General features: G+C 35.1%; 1 protein-coding gene across 3 annotated transcripts in view; it reads left to right on the forward strand.

Moving 5' to 3' along the window:
• The window catches only part of KPNA4 (karyopherin subunit alpha 4), a 68091-nt gene that overhangs the window by 9457 nt on the left and 40200 nt on the right, over positions 1 to 18434 (forward strand). For all 3 annotated transcript variants that reach the window (XM_019440464.2, XM_019440465.2, XM_019440466.2), the window contains 4 exons: positions 16226 to 16270; positions 17143 to 17232; positions 17337 to 17366; positions 17450 to 17502. In XM_019440464.2, coding sequence (XP_019296009.1) covers positions 16226 to 16270; positions 17143 to 17232; positions 17337 to 17366; positions 17450 to 17502 — 218 coding nt within the window. The remainder of the gene's footprint in view (positions 1 to 16225; positions 16271 to 17142; positions 17233 to 17336; positions 17367 to 17449; positions 17503 to 18434) is intronic.

Genomic DNA, 18434 nt, shown 5'->3' on the forward strand with positions numbered 1-18434 from the left:
GGGGGGGTAGATGGGGAGGGATGTTGGTAATTTCACTTAACCCTCAGATTTGTCACAAGAATGAGGGGTCTGTTAAGAGTAAGTAAGAAAGGAAGAAAAAATTTACTGAAGACAAAATTATAAAGCAGCACCATTCAATACAGATGTAGAATGGTTCCTTATTTTGCCTTTGAATATTATGTGGGAATGTTTGTTGTATTACAGGCGTATCTATAAAATTGAACTCATTGTTGATCAACTGTTTTCTCCAAAATTTTGAGTGTTCACATTTTTTCTCTTGATGTCTTGAATAATTTTTCCCAGTTCCCTTTTGTTCTCCTGCTTTAAAATAGTAACAGTATTCTCCTCAAATGATGGAAAAGCTTAATTAGGACCAATGAACAAATACAAAAAGACCAACATCATTACTCATTAGGGAAATGGCAGATCAAAACCATAATGAGATACCATTTCAACCTGCTAGAAGGGGTTCTTTAGTAAGTATGAAAATTAAAGTAAGTAAACAAAAACAATAAAAAGTGTTGGTGAGGATATGGAGAAAGGGCACCCCTCATACATGGCTGATTGGAATGTAAAATGGTGCATTCCACCTTGGAATGTAGTTTGGCAGTTCCTCAAAAAGTTATACAGTTAACATGTGACCTAGCAATTCCACCTCTAGTTATAACACCCAAGAGATTTAAAAACAAGTGTCTGCACAAAAACTTGTACATGAATGTTCCTAGTACTATTATCCATTGTAGCTGAAACGGAGACAACCCAAATGTCCATCAACTGATGAATGGCTAAACAAAATATGGTCTATACATACAATGGAATACTATTCTGCCATAAAAAGGAATGAAGTACCACTGCATGCTATACCATGATGAACCTTGAAAGTATTATGCTACCTGAAAGAAGCCAGTCATAAAGGATCCCATACTCTATAATTTCAATTATATGAAATGTCCAGGATAGGCAAACACATAGAGACAGAAAATACATTAATAGTTCCCAAGGCCTGGGACAAGGGGCATATGGAGAATGACTGCTAATGGGTATGGGGCTTTTTATGGTGAAGACAGTAATTAGATGTAATTAGATGGTGGTTTATGTGCAACTTTATGCTAAAACAGTGAATTGTACACTTTAGGTGAATTGTATGGTGTGTGAATTATATCTCAAGCTGTATGTCTTTTTAAAAAAGCTTACTAGAAGTAAATAGGGACTGTGACAACGTTCCACTAACGAAGGGTCACAGGTGAACTCCTGTTATCTCTTTTTACCGACTTCTCCATCTGCCCTTCTCTGTGTTGAATTTATTTGTTCAGCAAATATTTATTCAGTTCCTGTGTCTGAGGTTCTGTTGTAAGCAGTGAGGATAGAATAATGAATAACACTGGCTAAATTATCATGGAGTTTACATTCTAGCAAGTCAAGATTTCTCAGATTCCTGCTCTAAACTGACCCTGTGGGGATATTCAACCTAACATAAATTGAGCTAGTGTTGTGGTAGATCTCTTATCTTTCTTTCCTAAACTCAAATTCGCCCCAAACATGAACAGAAAAGACATCCTAAATGTTTACTGTCCAGTAACTCTTCCTTTGAGGTTTGTGGAAATGCTGGATTTTTAGAGTGGAAAGACCTAGGGTTACATTTTAATAACTGTACGCCATTAGGAAAGCTTAATAAATTTTTTTAACCTCAATTTCTGTAAAATTAAAATCCACCTAATAGGTACTTGCTTTGATTAAGCTTTTAAGAATGCAGAGAACACCTTTTATTCGGACCAGGTCAAATGAGGTGGGATGTTAGGAAAATTAAGGAGCCAATTCTCACATTATGCAGCATATCTCAGGTAAGAGTGTCTTGGTGGTAGGAATTCATGGATACTCTTTGTGCTGCTCTGCCAGCCACTAACCCAGTTGCTAAGTTTTATTTTTCTCAGATATCAATGGTCTTATTAGTCTTTATGTAGTTTTGTGTTCAATTACTGAGAGAATCTGAGCTAATACAGCTCTGCCCAAGGTGAAACAGATTGTTTTTACTGGCCTGCTTATGGATTGGCTTTTCCTGAGTCAAGTGCTTTCCCTTCACCCCACCCCAGTCAGCAGTGATGTGAAAGAGGGGATGTCACATGATAAAGAACAGCCTTTGCTTGCTTCTGCAGCAGCATCCCTGGAAAGAGAAATTTCTCTTAGGGTTGTAAGTATGACATTATTTAGCTAATGTCACTCCATTCTTACTTTTCTGTTAACTTTCTACTCACTGTTAAAAATCTGGGGCACATGATTTACCTCATTATTAATCTCATCTCCACAGTGATTGCCTTATTTCTGCTTTTGCTCTTGTCCAATTCATAAAACAATCAGCGTGGTTCTTTTAAAAAATGAAATGGGGGCGCCTGGGTGGCGCAGTCGGTTAAGTGTCCGACTTCAGCCAGGTCACGATCTCGCGGTCCGTGAGTTCGAGCCCCGCGTCAGGCTCTGGGCTGATGGCTCGGAGCCTGGAGCCTGTTTCCGATTCTGTGTCTCCCTCTCTCTCTGCCCCTCCCCCGTTCATGCTCTGTCTCTCTCTGTCCCAAAAATAAATAAAAAACGTTGAAAAAAAAAAAAAAAAAAAAAAAAAAAATGAAATGATGCCCTCCTCTGCTTCAGTAGCTTCCCACCACATTTAGCTTCCAAACCTTTACTGAGACTTTCAAGGCCTTGCCACATCCAGTCACTATCTATTTCTCCTACCTCTGTCACTTTATTTTCTCCCTTAGTTATTATACTCTCATCTTCTTTTAAGTTTTTGAACTCTAACACTTCAATAGCTCTCTCCTCTTTAGGCTCTTCACACATGCTGGTCTATCTGAATGCTTTCTTCACTCCCTCTACCTGCATCCCCTTTCCTTCACTGCTTGGTTATTTCTCATTCTTTGAGTCTTCAATGTAATTTACTTAGAAATGCCATCCTCCCAACTCCCCACCCCCCACTGAGCTAATTGAAATTTAACCCCCCTTGTTGTTTTTCTTGAGAACACTGATGATAATTTGTTAGTGGGTTCACTCACTATTAATTTCTCCCGTCAGACTAGAAGCTCTGTGAGAGTACAATCTTTGTCTGTTTTGTATACCACTCTTTTCTTAATTCTCATTACAGGGCCTGGCATGTAAGTGGCACTTAAGTAAATACTTGAGGGAATTAAATGAAACTTAAAAAAAGACGTGTGTGTGCACTCTGATTAGAATTGATGGCTAAATCAAAAAATTTTTTAAGTCAAGGTAATTTTTGTCTCTTGAAATGGTAATGGCATGGTAATTATAGAAGTCTTTCAGAAAAATGGGAAAATAAAGTAATCTTCCATAATCTTACTGCTATTAATCTTTTAGAATGTTTCCTTTTCCTTGTGTACAGCTTTTCAAATATATTTGGACTTAATTTGGGTTCTTATGAGAATAACTCATAGTAGAATACAGCCAAGTTTCTCCACCTTGACACTAATGGTACTTTGGGCCAAATGATATTTTGTTGTGGGAGAACCATTCTGTGCATTGTAGGATGTTTTAGCAGCATCCCTTGCCCCTCCTATTAGATGCCAGTAGCATGCTCCCTCCCAGTGTTAACAGCTAAAATTGTCTCCAGAAATTGCCAAGTGTTCCCTGACTGGGAAAATCTCCCTGGATGAGAACTGTTGGGATTCACTAAGTTCAGTAGATTTCCCAGAACACCATTACTTCACTGAATTAAGTCAGTCAAAATTTTTTAATAAGTCACGTATTTCAGGCTGTCAGTTCGGTTTAGCAGATATCTGAGTGTTTCCTACATAAATACTAGGGAAGGGGCAAACACTAAACAGCAAATTAATTCTTGGGGTGCCTGGGTGGCTCAGTCGGTTGAATGACCGACTTCAGCTCAGGTCATGATCTCACGGTTTTTGAGTTGGAGCCCCGCGGCGGGCTCTGTGCTGACAGCTCAGAGTCTGGAGCCTGCTTTGGATTCTCTGTCTCCCTCTCTGTCTGCCCCTCCCCCGCTCATGCTCTGTCTCTCTCTGTCTCAGAAATAAATAAACATTAAAAAAAAATTTTTTTTAATTCTTACCTTTTTAGTTTATAATTCCCCCATTTGTATAATAACTTCATCTTAGACTCTTCTGCCACTTGGACAGGTAAATCCACCTTAACTTTAACACTCAGTTTTGCTTGTCTTATCTTTGCTTTTAGTGGATCCCTTGGAAACACCTTCTTGTTTTCCTTTTACTTTGCCATTTCTGATTTATATTTCTAGGTTGCACTGAAGCCTCAGTTGAATTGGAGGCGTCAGTTCAATATGGACTTTGTCTATTTTGTATACTACTCTAAATTCTCATCACAGAGTCTGGCATACAGATTTTCCTCATCAACAATTTGTATTGATCACTCATTGAACTCTTAGAGTAGTTATTTATGTACCCACATTTAGTATTTCCTCATGTAAGGTAATGTTTTCACTTGTTGTGTGTTTTGTAGAGAAAAGTATTGCAAAAGGGTATGTATGACTTATACACCAACAAATTGGATAACCTAGATGAAATGGATAGATTGCTAGAAACATACAACGTACCAAGACTGAATCTTGAAGAAACAGAAAATCTAAACAGACCTATAACTAGTAAAAAGATTGAATCACTAATCAGAAATCCCCCAACAAAGAAAAGCCCAGGTTCAGAGGACTTCATTGGTGAATTCTACCAAACATTTAAAGAATTAACACTGATCCTGTTTAAACTTTTTCAAAAAACTGAAGATAAGGGAATACTTTAACATTCATTCTATGAGGCCAGCATTACTCTAGTACCAAAGCCAAAGACACTACCAGAAAACTGCAGACCAATATCTTTGATGAATAGCGTTGGCAGAAATTTTCAAAAAAGTAGCAAACAATTCAACAGCATATTAAGAGGATTATATACTGTGCCCAAGTGGGATTTATTCCTGGAATGTAATGTAATGGTTCAGTATATGAAAATGAGTGTACTATATAACACATTAACAAGAATGAAGAACAAAACCACACATGATCTCCATTGATACAGAAAAAGCATTTGACAAAAATCAGTACTCCTTCATGATAAAAACCCTCAACTAGGAATGGAAGGAAACTACCTCAACATAATAAAGATCAAATATGAAAAACACCAGCAGACAACATATTCAATGATAAGTGAAAGCTTTTCCTGTGAGAATAAGAACAAGACAAGGATGCCCACTTCTACCAGTTCTGTTCAGCATGGTCTTGAAGTCCTAGCCGGAGCAATTAGGCAAGAACAAAGAAATAAAAAGCATCCAAAGTGGAAAGGAAGAAGTAAAACTATGTTTGTAGATGGCTTGATCTTTTTATGTAGAAAACTCTAAAGATCCTCCCAAAAAAATGTTAGCAGTAATTAATGATTCAGCAAAGTTACGGGATGTAAAATCAGCATACACTCCTGAGGAACAACCTGTAAAGTAAAGTGAGAAACATGTTTAGTTACAGTAACATCAAAGGGAGTAAAATACTTTGGAATAAACTTAACCAATGAGGTAAAAGACTTTTACATTGAAAATTACAAAACATTGCTGAAAGAAATTAAAGAGGACACAAATAAATGGAAAGGCATCGCATGTTCATAGGTTGGAGGACTTACTGTTAAGTGTCTACAAAGTGATCGACAGATTTAATGCAGTCTCTGTCAAAATCCCAGTGGTGTTATTTGTGGAAATAGAAGAGTCCATGTGGAATTGTAAGGAACGCTGAATAGCCAAAACAATCCTGAAAAAGACAAAAGTTGGGGAGGTCTCACACTTCCTAATTTAAAACTTACTCCAAAGCTATAGTATTCAAGACAGTGTGGTATTGACATAAAGTCATACATAGACCAGTGGAATAGAATAGGGAGCCCAGAAATAAACTCTTGCATATAAGATTTTTTTTTTTTATGTCAGAGATTTTTGACAACAGTGCCAAGACCATTCAGTGGTAAGACTGTCTTTTCAACAAATGGGGCTGAGAAATTTTGATATCCACAAGCAGAACAATGAAGGTGGACCCTTACCTAACACCATATGCTAGAAACTAAAAATGGATCAAGGACCTAAACGTAAGACCTAAAACAAAACTTAGGAAAAAAACAGGACAAAAACTTCATGACATTGTATTGGACAGAGATTTCTTGGGTATGACACCAAAGATGTGTGTGTGTGTGTCTTGTACAAAATAGGTGAATATAAAAAACTAGAAATGCAATTTTTTTCTGTTCTTTATTTTCTGACTTTTCCAAAGAGATATGTATAACTTCTGAATTTAATACATTTCCCTATTGTTCAAATGTTAGATAGTAAAACTACTGTAACCCCTTTCCTTGGAGTTAACAACTTAATAATTTCTTAACGTTTTTTGTGATTTTTAAATTATAATTATGCACTAATTATTTCAGTGCTTATAATTTAGATGTGGATCATTTAAAATTTTTTTAATGTTTTTTATTTTTGAGAGAGAGAGAGAGAGAGAGAATGTGAGTGTGGGGGGTGGGCAGGGCAGAGAGAGCGGGAGACCCAGAATTCAAAGCGGGCTGTCAGCACAGAGCCTGATGCGGGCTGGAACTCATGAACTGTGAGATCATGACCTGAGCCGAAGTAAGACGCTTACCCGACTGAGCCATCCAGGCACCCCTAGATGTGGATCATTTTAAAGTATTATTATTTTTAGTAGAATTCTTTTTAAAAACTGTTACTGTAGCTTGCCACAGTTAAATCTGGCCTCCTGTTGAATTTACTTTCAGACTTACACTCAGTCTTGAGTTATCTTTTTATTTGTTGGAGGTAAGAATATGATTGAAGACTTGCCCATCGCTAGTGGTGCTAATTAGAATTTTACTACTATTAATAAATACTATCTCTGAGAAATCGATGTTTTAGTAAGCATTTAACATTAAGCATTTAAAATGTCCCTTTTAGATCTCACGGCTCATGGGTTCGAGCCCTGCGTCAGGCTCTGTGCTAACAGCCTGGAGCCTACTTCGGATGCTGTCTCCCTCTCTTTCTGCCCCTTTGCCACTCACACTTTCTTTCAAGAATAAATATTGAAAAAAATTTTTTTAATGTCCCTTTTATTGTCATAAATGTAAAATTGGAATTTATTTGCCAGCATACATATTTAGCAAAGGCATGGATAAGTACCATGATGACTCCTCCTGGAGAGATCAGCAAGTGGAAATGAAAGGAGGTAGAAATAGGAAAGGAATGGGAAAACAGATTTTTGTAGTTACACATTTTAGCATTTGGTTTACCATATTTATTGGGTTGAACAACTGTTGTACCTACCAGGTATGTTTAAGATGTGATGATCATTTGGGTTGAAAACGCCAGTAAATTGCTTTTCTCTGAACTACTGTTGTGTAGGTTAGCTTTATATGATGTGATTGATTTGGTTCCTTGCCTACTTTTCCATTTCTGGCTTCTGACATTCTTCAACAGATCCTGCGTGCACCATCTTTTATAATCCTCTCTTTTTGTATAAGCTATATTTTCTACCTGGAATGCCTGTCTCTAGATCAGTTTTCATTTGTTCTTAAAGATTCAGCTTATATTTCATCTTCAGTCTTTCTTCGCTTACTTTAAACTTTTTACTGTCAAAAACAGTACATGCATAACACATTTATTAGATGAGTAAAGTCAAGTAATGTGTTTTAAATGGTGTTTGGCACCAAATGTTTGCAGAATGTTAGACTTTATTAAATTATATTTTTCTGTCATAAGAACTGCCACCTTAAAGCCATTGATAATGCTATCTCTGATCCGCCTTTGTATCTTCTAGTGCTTGACAAGTATGTGATTAATAAATGTTTGAATGATTGAGTGAATGCTTCCCAGCAGGCTGTAAATAATAATACTGTAGAATCTCATGCTACAAGGGGAGGGGAAGGTTATGTATGTTTGTGTATGTATAACTTTTTAAAAATTGTTTTATTGAGATGTAATTTATTTTGCCTAAAACCCATTTTGAGTGTACAGTTCAATGATTTTTAGTAAATTTTCATAGTTTTGCAACCATTACTACAATCCAGGTTATAGAATATATCCCATCACCCCACAAAATATCTCATGCCTGATTAATCATTTAACTTTTTATTTTCTCTTGGTGTTTTGTTTTGTTTTGTTTTGTGCTATGTTAACATCCCTGGGGTATAAAGATAGGCTGGATAAAATAAAATCACAGCATTATATGCCATATCTTCTGTATGACCAACTTTAGAATTTTTCTTCAATGAGGTGAGTTGACTCCTTACTAATCTAAACCCTCGTATTTTACTCAGAATTTAAGGTATTAAAATTTCATACAGTATAACATCGTCACATCTTAAATTACTAGTTTTTAGAGTTTTTTTTTTTCAAAAAACTATACATTGGTAAAAAGTGACTTAGAAATTAAGTAGGCACTAGTTAGAAATCAAATAGCTATAAATTGGAAAAGGAAGTACTGAACCCTGTTATCATAAGAGGAAGGTGTTTAATCCCTAGAATTATGATAGTGATGAACACTATCATAACTATTTTTAATTTGTTAAATTAAAAAATTATCTTGTGTTCTGTAAGATTCACTTGTTTGAACTTTTTTTGACAACTTCTTGTCCCCTTTTGCCTGAATATAGGATTTTGTAACTATATTTATTACAAGCAAAGAAATATAAAAATTCTGGGTTATCTGCCTAAACTATACTCCTTACTCAGCCTTTCTCTGCTTCTCTCCCCATCCCCCCATTGACTGCCTTTGTCCTTTAGATAGCTCTTTGGCCTATAAATAAGTCTTTGGCCAGTTTGTCAGCCTTTTGGAATTCTAATTGACAGCTCACCACATCAGTGTAAGTCATGTGAATTCACAACTATTATATTTGCATGTAGTATGTGAAAACTCTTTAAGATAAGAAAAGACTTAGAAAAATAAGCCTTCTATACCGCTTTCATGGGGCCCCAGAGAAATAAAAGTCCTTTATTTGAGATGGAGTTGTGACTTGTAATTGTCTAAATATCTAATTCCACTTTTAAGACATGGTTTTTTTACAATAAAAAACATGGGTAAATGCTGCCACACTGGTGCATAGGATGTCTTTCTACTAGTTCATTCGGTCTTCTCTTTACCTTGAAGGTAATAGCTTTTTCTCAAGAGAAGAAAATTCTTTTCTTGCTCTCTTGCTGTGTAATAGATTGTCAAATCTCCTATTTTGTAAATAAATTTCTGTCGGTAGTAGTAGCCTAAGGCTTGTGTCACTACTAAAATGTTAAATTGGTTTGATAAATCCTTTATTAATAGTTTCAAATTATCAGAAACTCCAAATTTAATAAGATGTAATGGGAAAAATTCTTTGAGTGTAAATATTTGTGTAATAGTGTATATTTAATATTTTATTTTTTGTGCAATATTTTGCTTTATTGAAAAGAAGTTAAAGCCCATTATAACTTAATTCTGCTTATTTATTAGATGGAATACTTACTAGTTTTTATTAAAACCTTTTTTGACCACAAATATCAGTCCCTCAGAAGTCTATTGTATAATCTGTTAAGTAGTACAGTTTACAGTTTTATTTTCTGTCTGTGAGACATTGGACCTACTTTTTTAGGACCAAATTTTTGTTGTTGTTGTTTACCGGAATTGTTTATTGATGTTGTATTGTGAGACAGTGCAAAGCCCACTGTCTTCATGATAGTGCTTTTTCTTTAGTATCAGCCATAGGCTCTAAAATTGGCTTGAACTGTATTTGATATTAAGACTTGAGGAAAACTGTATGGCTTAGTGGTTAATTGGCTTTGTATGAGACTGTCCGAATTCTGATCCTAGCTGTCCCACTATAGCTGTGTGGCCTTGGCCAATTAAGTAATTTAACTTCTCTAGGCCTCAGTTTCCTTATTTATAAAAAGAAAGAAATGTTTTGTGGTTGTGGTTGTTGTTTTTATCTCTTAAGGCTATAATAATTAAAAGATAGTGAATGTTGAAATTCTTATGATAGTACTTGGCCAAGTATTTTTATTCATTTTGCAGCCTTATTTGTATTTTTTTGATCTTTGTATTTTTTTAAGGGCAAAAGATTCACAAGGACTTTCTGAATGAAAATATAAGAAAAGAAACACATGAGAAGTTCAGTATCATTAATCATCTGGGGAAATGAAACATCTACATATGTATTAAAATGGCTACATGAAAAAGACTGACCATTTCAAATATTGATAAAAATGTGAAGGAAACTCTACTGTTACTGGGATGGACAGTTATACAACCAGTTTGGAAAACAGTTGGCAGGGATTTGGTTTTTATTTTTTATTCAAACATAATCAACATACAGTGTTATATTAGCTTCAGGTGTACAATATAATGATTCAACAATTCTATATACTTTTCAGTGCTCATCCTGATAAGTGTACATTAATCCCCTTAACATGTTTCACCTGTCAGCCACCTCCCTCTGGCAGCCAGCAGTTCTCTGTATTTTCTTTTTTTGTCTCTTTTTTTTCTTTGTTTCTTAAATTCTGCATATGAATGAAGTCATGGTGTTTGTCTTTCTCTGACTGACTGACTTCTCTAAGCATTGTACTCTAGCTCCATCCATGTCCTTGCAAATGGAAGATTTCATTCTTCTTTATGGCTGAAAAATATTCTGTTGTGTGTATATATATGTATATATATATATATGTGTGTATATATATGTATGTATATGTGTATATATACATATATATACACACCACATTTTCTTTATCCATTCATCTATTGATGGGCACTTGGGCTCCTTCCATAATTTGGCTATTGTACGTAATGCTGCAGTAAACATAGGGGTGCTTGGATTCTTTTGAATTAGTGTTTTTGTATTTGGGGGGTAAATAGTAGTAGAATTACTGGGTTGTATGGTATTGATATTTTTAGGTTTTTGAGAAGACTCCATACTGTTTTCCACAGTGGTTGCACCGATTTACATTCTCATCAACAGTGCACACAGGTCCTCTTTTCTCCACATCTTTGTCAGCACTTATTATTTCTTGTGGTTTTGATTTTAGCCATTCTGACAGATGTGAAGTGATATCTTATTGTGGTTTTAATTTGCATTTCCCTGATGATTAGTGATGTTGAGCATCTTTTCCTGTGTCTGTTGGCCATCTGTATGTCTTTGGGAAAAGGTCCATTCAGATCCTTTGCTCATTTTTTAATTGGATTATTTATTCGTTTTTGGTGTTGAGTTGTAGACATTTTTTTATATATTTTGGATATTAACTCCTTATCGGATATGTCATTTGTCAATATCTTCTATTCAGTAGGTTGCCTTTTTGTTTTGTTGATTTCCTTTGCTGTGCAAAACCTTTGTATTTTGGTATAGTCCTAGTTTAATTTTGCTTTTGTTTCCTTTCCCTGAGGGGTCGTACCTAGTAAAATGTTTCTATGGTTGATGTCAAAGAAATTACTGCCTGTGTTTTCTTCTAGGGGTTTTATGGTTTTAGGTCTCACATTTAGGTCTTTAACCCATTTTGAGTTTATTTTTGTGGATGGTTTAAGAAAGTGGTGTTCATGCTCTGTCTCCCTCTGTCCCAAAAATAAATAAAAAACGTTGAAAAAAAAATTTTTTTTTAAAAAAAAGGGACGCCTGGGTGGCGCAGTCGGTTAAGCGTCCGACTTCAGCCAGGTCATGATCTCGCGGTCCGTGAGTTCGAGCCCCGCGTCAGGCTCTGGGCTGATGGCTCGGAGCCTGGAGCCTGTTTCCGATTCTGTGTCTCCCTCTCTCTCTGCCCCTCCCCCGTTCATGCTCTGTCTCTCTCTGTCCCAAAAATAAATAAAAAACGTTGAAAAAAAAAATTTTTAAAGAAAGTGGTCCAGTTTGATTCTTTTGTTATTTTTTAAATATGTATCTGTATCAAAGCTCAAATGATCATCAGAAACTCACTTAAACAGAGATGGAATAAATTGGTTTGGTCAAAAATTGAGGTAAAGATTTCTGTACATATAAGATTACATATATAAGATTACATATAAGTACATATAAGATTACCCAATACATTTTGAGAAGGAATATTTATTCCTTATGTTATTCCCTATATATGGAATTTATATTCTAGTAGGGAGAGGGTAAAAATTAGTAAAATTATATATAGCATATTAGAATGTGATAAATGATACGGAGAAAAATAAGGCATAGAAGAGGAATAGAGAGTACCCAGTTGGAGAGTTGCTGGATGGTTAGGAAGGGGAAGACCTTACCATGGAGGTGACTTCTGAGAGATTCAAACATGAATGTGGGCACTGCAGATAGTGAAGGAACAGCATTACAACCTGAGGAATTCACAGTAGCAGTAATAATAATAGCTAACACATACATTGCTATGTGACAGGAGCTGTTTAAGCCCATTACATATATTAACTTATTCAATCTTTATATAGTATCCTATGCAATAGGTATTTTTACTATCCTCATTTTATAGATGAGAAAACTGAGGCATTGAGAGCTAGTAAGTAGTGTGGCTGAAAATTAAACCCTAGCAGTTTGGCCATGGAGTCCATTCTTAGGAGTTGCTGTAGAGTCTATTAGTGAAGGCCTTGAAGAGAAAATTTCTAGTGTGTTAGGAGAATAGCTAAGTTAGTGCAGATACAGCAAAGTGAATCAAGAAAATGATAGAACCTGAGGTCTGAAAGGTGGTAATTGAAAAACAGTTAAGGTTAGAGATTTGAGAGGACTTAAGCCATTTTAATGACTGGGCTTTTACTCCAAACTGGACAGCCTTTGATAGTTTTGAAAAGGGAAATCACATCATCTGGCTGACTTCTTATTTATTTATTTTTTTGATTTTTAAAAATTTTATTTTTTAAATTTACATCCAAGTTAGTTACCATATAGTGTAACAGTGATTTCAGGAGTAAGTAGATTCCTTAGTGCCCCTTACCCATTTAACCCATCCCCCCTCCCACAACCTCTCCAGTAACACTGTTCTCCATATTTAAGAGTCTCTTATGTTTTGTCCCCTTCCCTGTTTTTATATTATTTTTGCTTCCCTTCCCCTGTGTTCATCTGTTCTGTGTCTTGAAGTCCTCATATGAATGAAGTCATATGATATTTGTCTTTCTCTGACTAATTTTGCTTAGCATAATACCCTCTAGTTCCATCCATGTAGTTGCAAATGGCAAGATTTCATTCTTTTTGATTGCCAAGTAATACTCCATTGTATATGTATACCACATCTTTATCCATTCATCCATCAGTGGACATTTGGGCTCTTTCCATACTTTTGCTATTGTTGATAGTGCTGCTATAAACATTGGGGTGCATGTGCCCCTTCAAAACAGCGTACCTGTATCCCTTGGATAAATACCTAGTAATGCCATTGCTGGGTCGTAGGATAGTTGTATTTTTAATTTTTTTAAAATTGTTTTCCAGAGTGGCTGCACCAGTTTGCATTCCCACCAGCAGTGCAAAAGAAAGATCCTCTTTGTCCGCATCCTCACCAACATTTGTTGTTGCCTAAGTTGTTAATGTTAGCCATTCTGATTGGTGTGAGGTGGTATCTCATTGTGGTTTTGATTTGTATTTCCCTGATGATGAGATGTTGAGCATTTTTTTCATGTGTCAGTTGGCCATCTGGATATCTTTTTTGGAGAAGTGTCTATTCATGTCTTTTGCCCATTTCTTCACTGGATTATTTGTTTTTTTGGGTATTGAGTTTGAGAAGTTCTTTATAGATTTTGGATACTGACTATCTGATATGTCATTTGCAGATATCTTCTCCCATTCTTTTTGTTGCCTTTTAGTTTTGCTGATTGTTTCCTTCGCTGTGTAGAAGCTTTTTGTTTTGATGAGGTCTCAATAGTTGATTTTTGCTTTTGTTTCCCTTGCCTCTGGAGATGTGTTGAGTAAGAAGTTCCTGTGGCCAAGGTCATAAAGGTTTTTGCCTGCTTTCTCCCCAAGGATTTTGATGGTTTCCTGTCTTACATTTAGGTCTTTCACCCATTTTGAGTTTATTTTTGCGTGTGGTGTAAGAAAGTAGTCCAGGTTCATTCTTCTGCATGTTGCTGTCCAGTTTTCCCAGCACCACTTGTGGAAGAGACTGTCTGTATTCCATTGGATATTCTTTCCTGCTTTGTCAAAGATTAGTTGGCCATACACTTGTGAGTAAATTTCTGGGTTCTCTATGCTGTTGCATTGATCTGAGTGTCTGTTTTTGTGCCAGTACCATACTGTCTTGATGATTGCAGCTTTGCAATACAATTTGAAGTCCGTGATCTGGCTGACTTTTTAGAAAGGGGTTCTTTACTGGGTCCTTCCTCCCTTGGAGTCTATAAGTAGAATTCAGGAAGGCCTAGAAACTTAGAAAAAATTACATCTTTATTTTTCACTAACTTCTAACTTCTAACAGTGTTTCCTTCATTTAATAATGTAGCCAGTAAACTGCAGCAGTTATTAAAGTTACCTGTGACTTTTTGTCACCACCAGTAAAACATTTTTGCAGGATATCTTTATTATCATCACTTTGAAATTATAGTAGTTGTTGGACTCACTGCTAGAACCTGTTTAATGTGATAACGAAGTACATATATTACAGATTTTTCATGCTTAAATATTTTTGACAACTGTATGTCAATATACTTGCTTTTCTTTGTAACCTTATGTATTTCTTATCTGTATTTAAAAACACCGTGTGGAAGGTGTTCATTGATTTCACCAGCTGTCAAAGGAGACTGTGGCATTCAAGAATTAAGATTCCCTGTGAGGATTGCTTTGGTTGTTGTGATAAGAATGAACTGGGGAGAAGGCAGGCAAGAGCAGAAAGAGGGATACAAGTTAAGAGGCTTTTGCAATAATCTAGGTGAAGGATAATGGAAAGTTGGACCAGAGTAGTGGCAGAGAAGATAGTGATATGTAGTTGGGTTTTGGATAAGTTTTGAAGGTTGAACCAGAGGATTTGTTAGCAGATTGAATGTGTAACATGAGAGAAGAAGAAGAATCCAGGATTGCTCTAAAGTTTTTGTCTGTGCATCTGGAAGAATAGAGTTGACATTTACTGAAATCTCTTTGAAATTATCAGCAGATCTATAATACTGGGTATGTCATAAATTTTTTAAGCAGTAACATAAGGCTAATAAAAAGGTACAAAGAATAAAGGAACTCATGGTCTCACCCCCTATGTGAACCATGTGAGATCAGATAGAGTTATGTATGTTTGTTAAAAATCAAAAGTTTGGCTTTGGATATAAGTTTGAGATCTTTATTAAACATCTGAGTATTTGTGATTTTGCTATTTCTACTTGGTATGCCCTGACCTATGCAGTCACTAGAAAGAATGAGGGGAACTTATACAAAAAGAACAGAAACTTCTGTTGTTCATCTGAAGGTTTGAATGTTTTACAGTGAACATGTATCCATATGTTAGGTAAGTTTAAAATGAGAAAAATTCATATTAAAAGAATAAGAAAATAGTTACAGTATGTGATAAAAATTATGTGGTCATTAGAAATAACGAAAAAGAGAGATGCCTGGGTGACTCAGTTGGGTAAGCTTCCTACTTTTGATTTGGACTCACTCAGGTCATGGTCTCAGAGTTGTGAGATCCAAAATCCAGCTCCACTTCAGGCTTGGTGCTGGGTGTGGAACCTGCTTAAGAGTCTCTGCTTGCCCCTCCCCTGTGCAAGTGAATGCATGTGTTTGTGCACTCACTCTCTCTCAAATAATAATAATAATAATAATAATAATAATAATAATAATAGAAGATATTTGTATATACCACCATGGAAGGGCTCTAAACTCTATAAATTAAGTAAACAAAAATAAGGTGAAGACAAAATAAATCGATAAGTGTGTCACAGTAAATCACACAGTAAATCTAACACAGGTCACCTTTAGAGAAAGAGCTGGATTGACAGGTAGATGCCCCCACCCCTCCTTTTAAGCAGTTGAGTTTACTAACCTTGTACATGTATTACTTAAGTGTTGTGGTTCATATGGGAGGCGAGCTTATGGGTTCTATTATTCTTTGTATCTTTGTATTTTTATAAATGCTACAGTTTTAAAATTTTATATCTAATATAGAAAATCATACATATATATATATATATATATATATACTATGATCTTTATTATGAGTAAAATGTGACTATGTACATACATGACTAGAAGAAAAGATTATGGGATGTACATTAAAATGTTACTAGTGGTTTTCTCTGGGTGATGGAAATTGGGGTGTTTTTAAAAACATATTTTTCTTCAATTTCTTGTAGACTATGAGAAGACAACGAAATGAAGTTGTAGTTGAATTAAGGAAGGTGAGTCTGATTAATATTGGGTACTTCCAAGCATAATTCTAACAACATTATAGCATATATGGAAGGTACTAAATGTATATTAATCTCAAGTGCCTAGCATTTCTTTTTCTTTTGAAAACTGAAGGATAGGCTATTGAAGTTGGCAAGGTACAACTTGTCCACTATCCAGAAATAGAGATAAATGAATTCTTATGTGGCGTTTTTTCTTCTGTAATTTTTAATAATTTATATGAAGTGTAAGTCATAACTATACAGTTTTACTAAATAATTCTGCTATTTACAGGTGTAAATATGCCCTGAAAAGAACTTATTTTACTTATAATTTCATCAACTTTTCAAGTATTAAAATAAGTTATGTCTGTAAAAAAAGAAAAATAGGTTATAGTTGGAAATATATATCTTTAAATTTGTCCCACACATTTTAAGTGAAATTTAAGTGGCCCTAGATTTTTGTAAGGAATTGTTGATTTCTATCTGATTTTGAACTGCCCACCTTTTGCTTTGACTTTGTTTTTAGGTGATAAAGAGAAGCTCCCAGATGATGTATAAAATGGTTTAGTACTTTTAAATAAATATGTATGTTTGGTTCTGGCTTAAACTGTACACTATCTTTTTTAATCAGAATTTTTTGTTTTTCAGTTTGTTTTTACATAGTTCACGGTTCATTAAAAATGTAGTATTTGGGGTTTGGGTCTCAAATTAGTGTTGCTTAAGTGTTTGATTCACAATTTGGTTTAATTTTTCATTTGTGTTTTACTTTTAAAAGGCACTTCCTGTTTCATTTTGTAGGACAGGATTGCGTAACCTTTGTATGAAGCTATCCTTTTATTTAACTAAAGTTCTTTTTCTGATTTTTTTTTTTTTTTTTTAAGAATAAAAGAGATGAACATCTCTTAAAGAGAAGGAATGTACCACATGAAGATATCTGTGAAGATTCTGATATAGATGGCGATTATAGAGTGGTAAGTTATCATTATTCTGGTAACATAAAACAACGAATGAAAGATTTTACATAAAGAATTTTAAGGTGACTTTTTAACTGTGTTTTCTCTGTAATTTTTTACAGCAAAATACCTCTCTAGAAGCTATTGTTCAAGTAAGTTGAGCGTTTTCCCGTGTCTTCATTTGTATTTCTAATTACTGTGTATCTATATCAAAAATTGTTTTAATTTTTTATAGAATGCTTCAAGTGATAACCAAGGAATTCAGTTAAGTGCAGTTCAAGCTGCTAGGTAAGTTAAATTTTGAGGACATATTTAAATTTCATAACTTACACAGGAGTTCTGTTTGACTTTTCACTATGTAATACTACTGTGACTCAAATTTGATGACAAACAATAAAGAACAGTCCATAGACCAACTAAATTTACTTAAAAATTTTTGTTCTGGTTTAGTGTATTGATAGCAGTTTTTTCTAAACTCAGATAAAGTTTCAAGTTGCAGAATACATACAGATGCTAGGAAAGAGTTGATTTGACAGGTTATTGCTAGCAACGAATAGAAAAGCATTATTTATTTATTTTAATTCTTTTATATGTTTTTATTTGTTTTTGAGAGAGCACAAGTTGGGGAGGGGCAGAGAGAGAGGGAGACACAGAATATGAAACAGGCTTCAGGTTCTCAGCTGTCAGCATAGAGCCTGACGTGGGGCTCGAACTCATGAACCCATGAGATCATGACCTGAGCCGAAGTTGAATGCTTAACCAACTAGCCACACAGGCACCCCAAAAAACGTTATTTATAAAACTTCACTTTTTATTAATAGGTTTAATTTTATAAAAAGTCAGGTTTTTCATCTCCTGCCCAGGTAGCTAATTCTTTTCACAGTCCTTATTTTAATCAAACAATAAATTGAGTTATAAGCTTACTATAGCAGTGTAAAGGCAAGTAGACATTAAGATTGAGGGCTACAATTTGCAACTACGTGGATGGAACTAGAGGGTGTTATGCTAAGTGAAATTAGAGAAAGACAAATATCCTATGACTTCACTCATATGAGGACTTTAAGATACAAAACAGATGAACAAGGGAAGGGAAGCAAAAAATATAAAAACAGGGAGGGGGATAAAACATAAGAGACTCTTAAATATGGAGAATAAACAGAGGGTTACTGGAGAGGTTGTGGGGGGGGGGATGAGCTAAATGGGCAAGGGGCATTAAGAAA

Source organism: Panthera pardus, unplaced genomic scaffold (genome assembly GCF_024362965.1).
Source record: "Panthera pardus isolate Hobbes unplaced genomic scaffold, ASM2436296v1 HiC_scaffold_16, whole genome shotgun sequence".
NCBI classification, from domain to species: domain Eukaryota; kingdom Metazoa; phylum Chordata; class Mammalia; order Carnivora; family Felidae; genus Panthera; species Panthera pardus.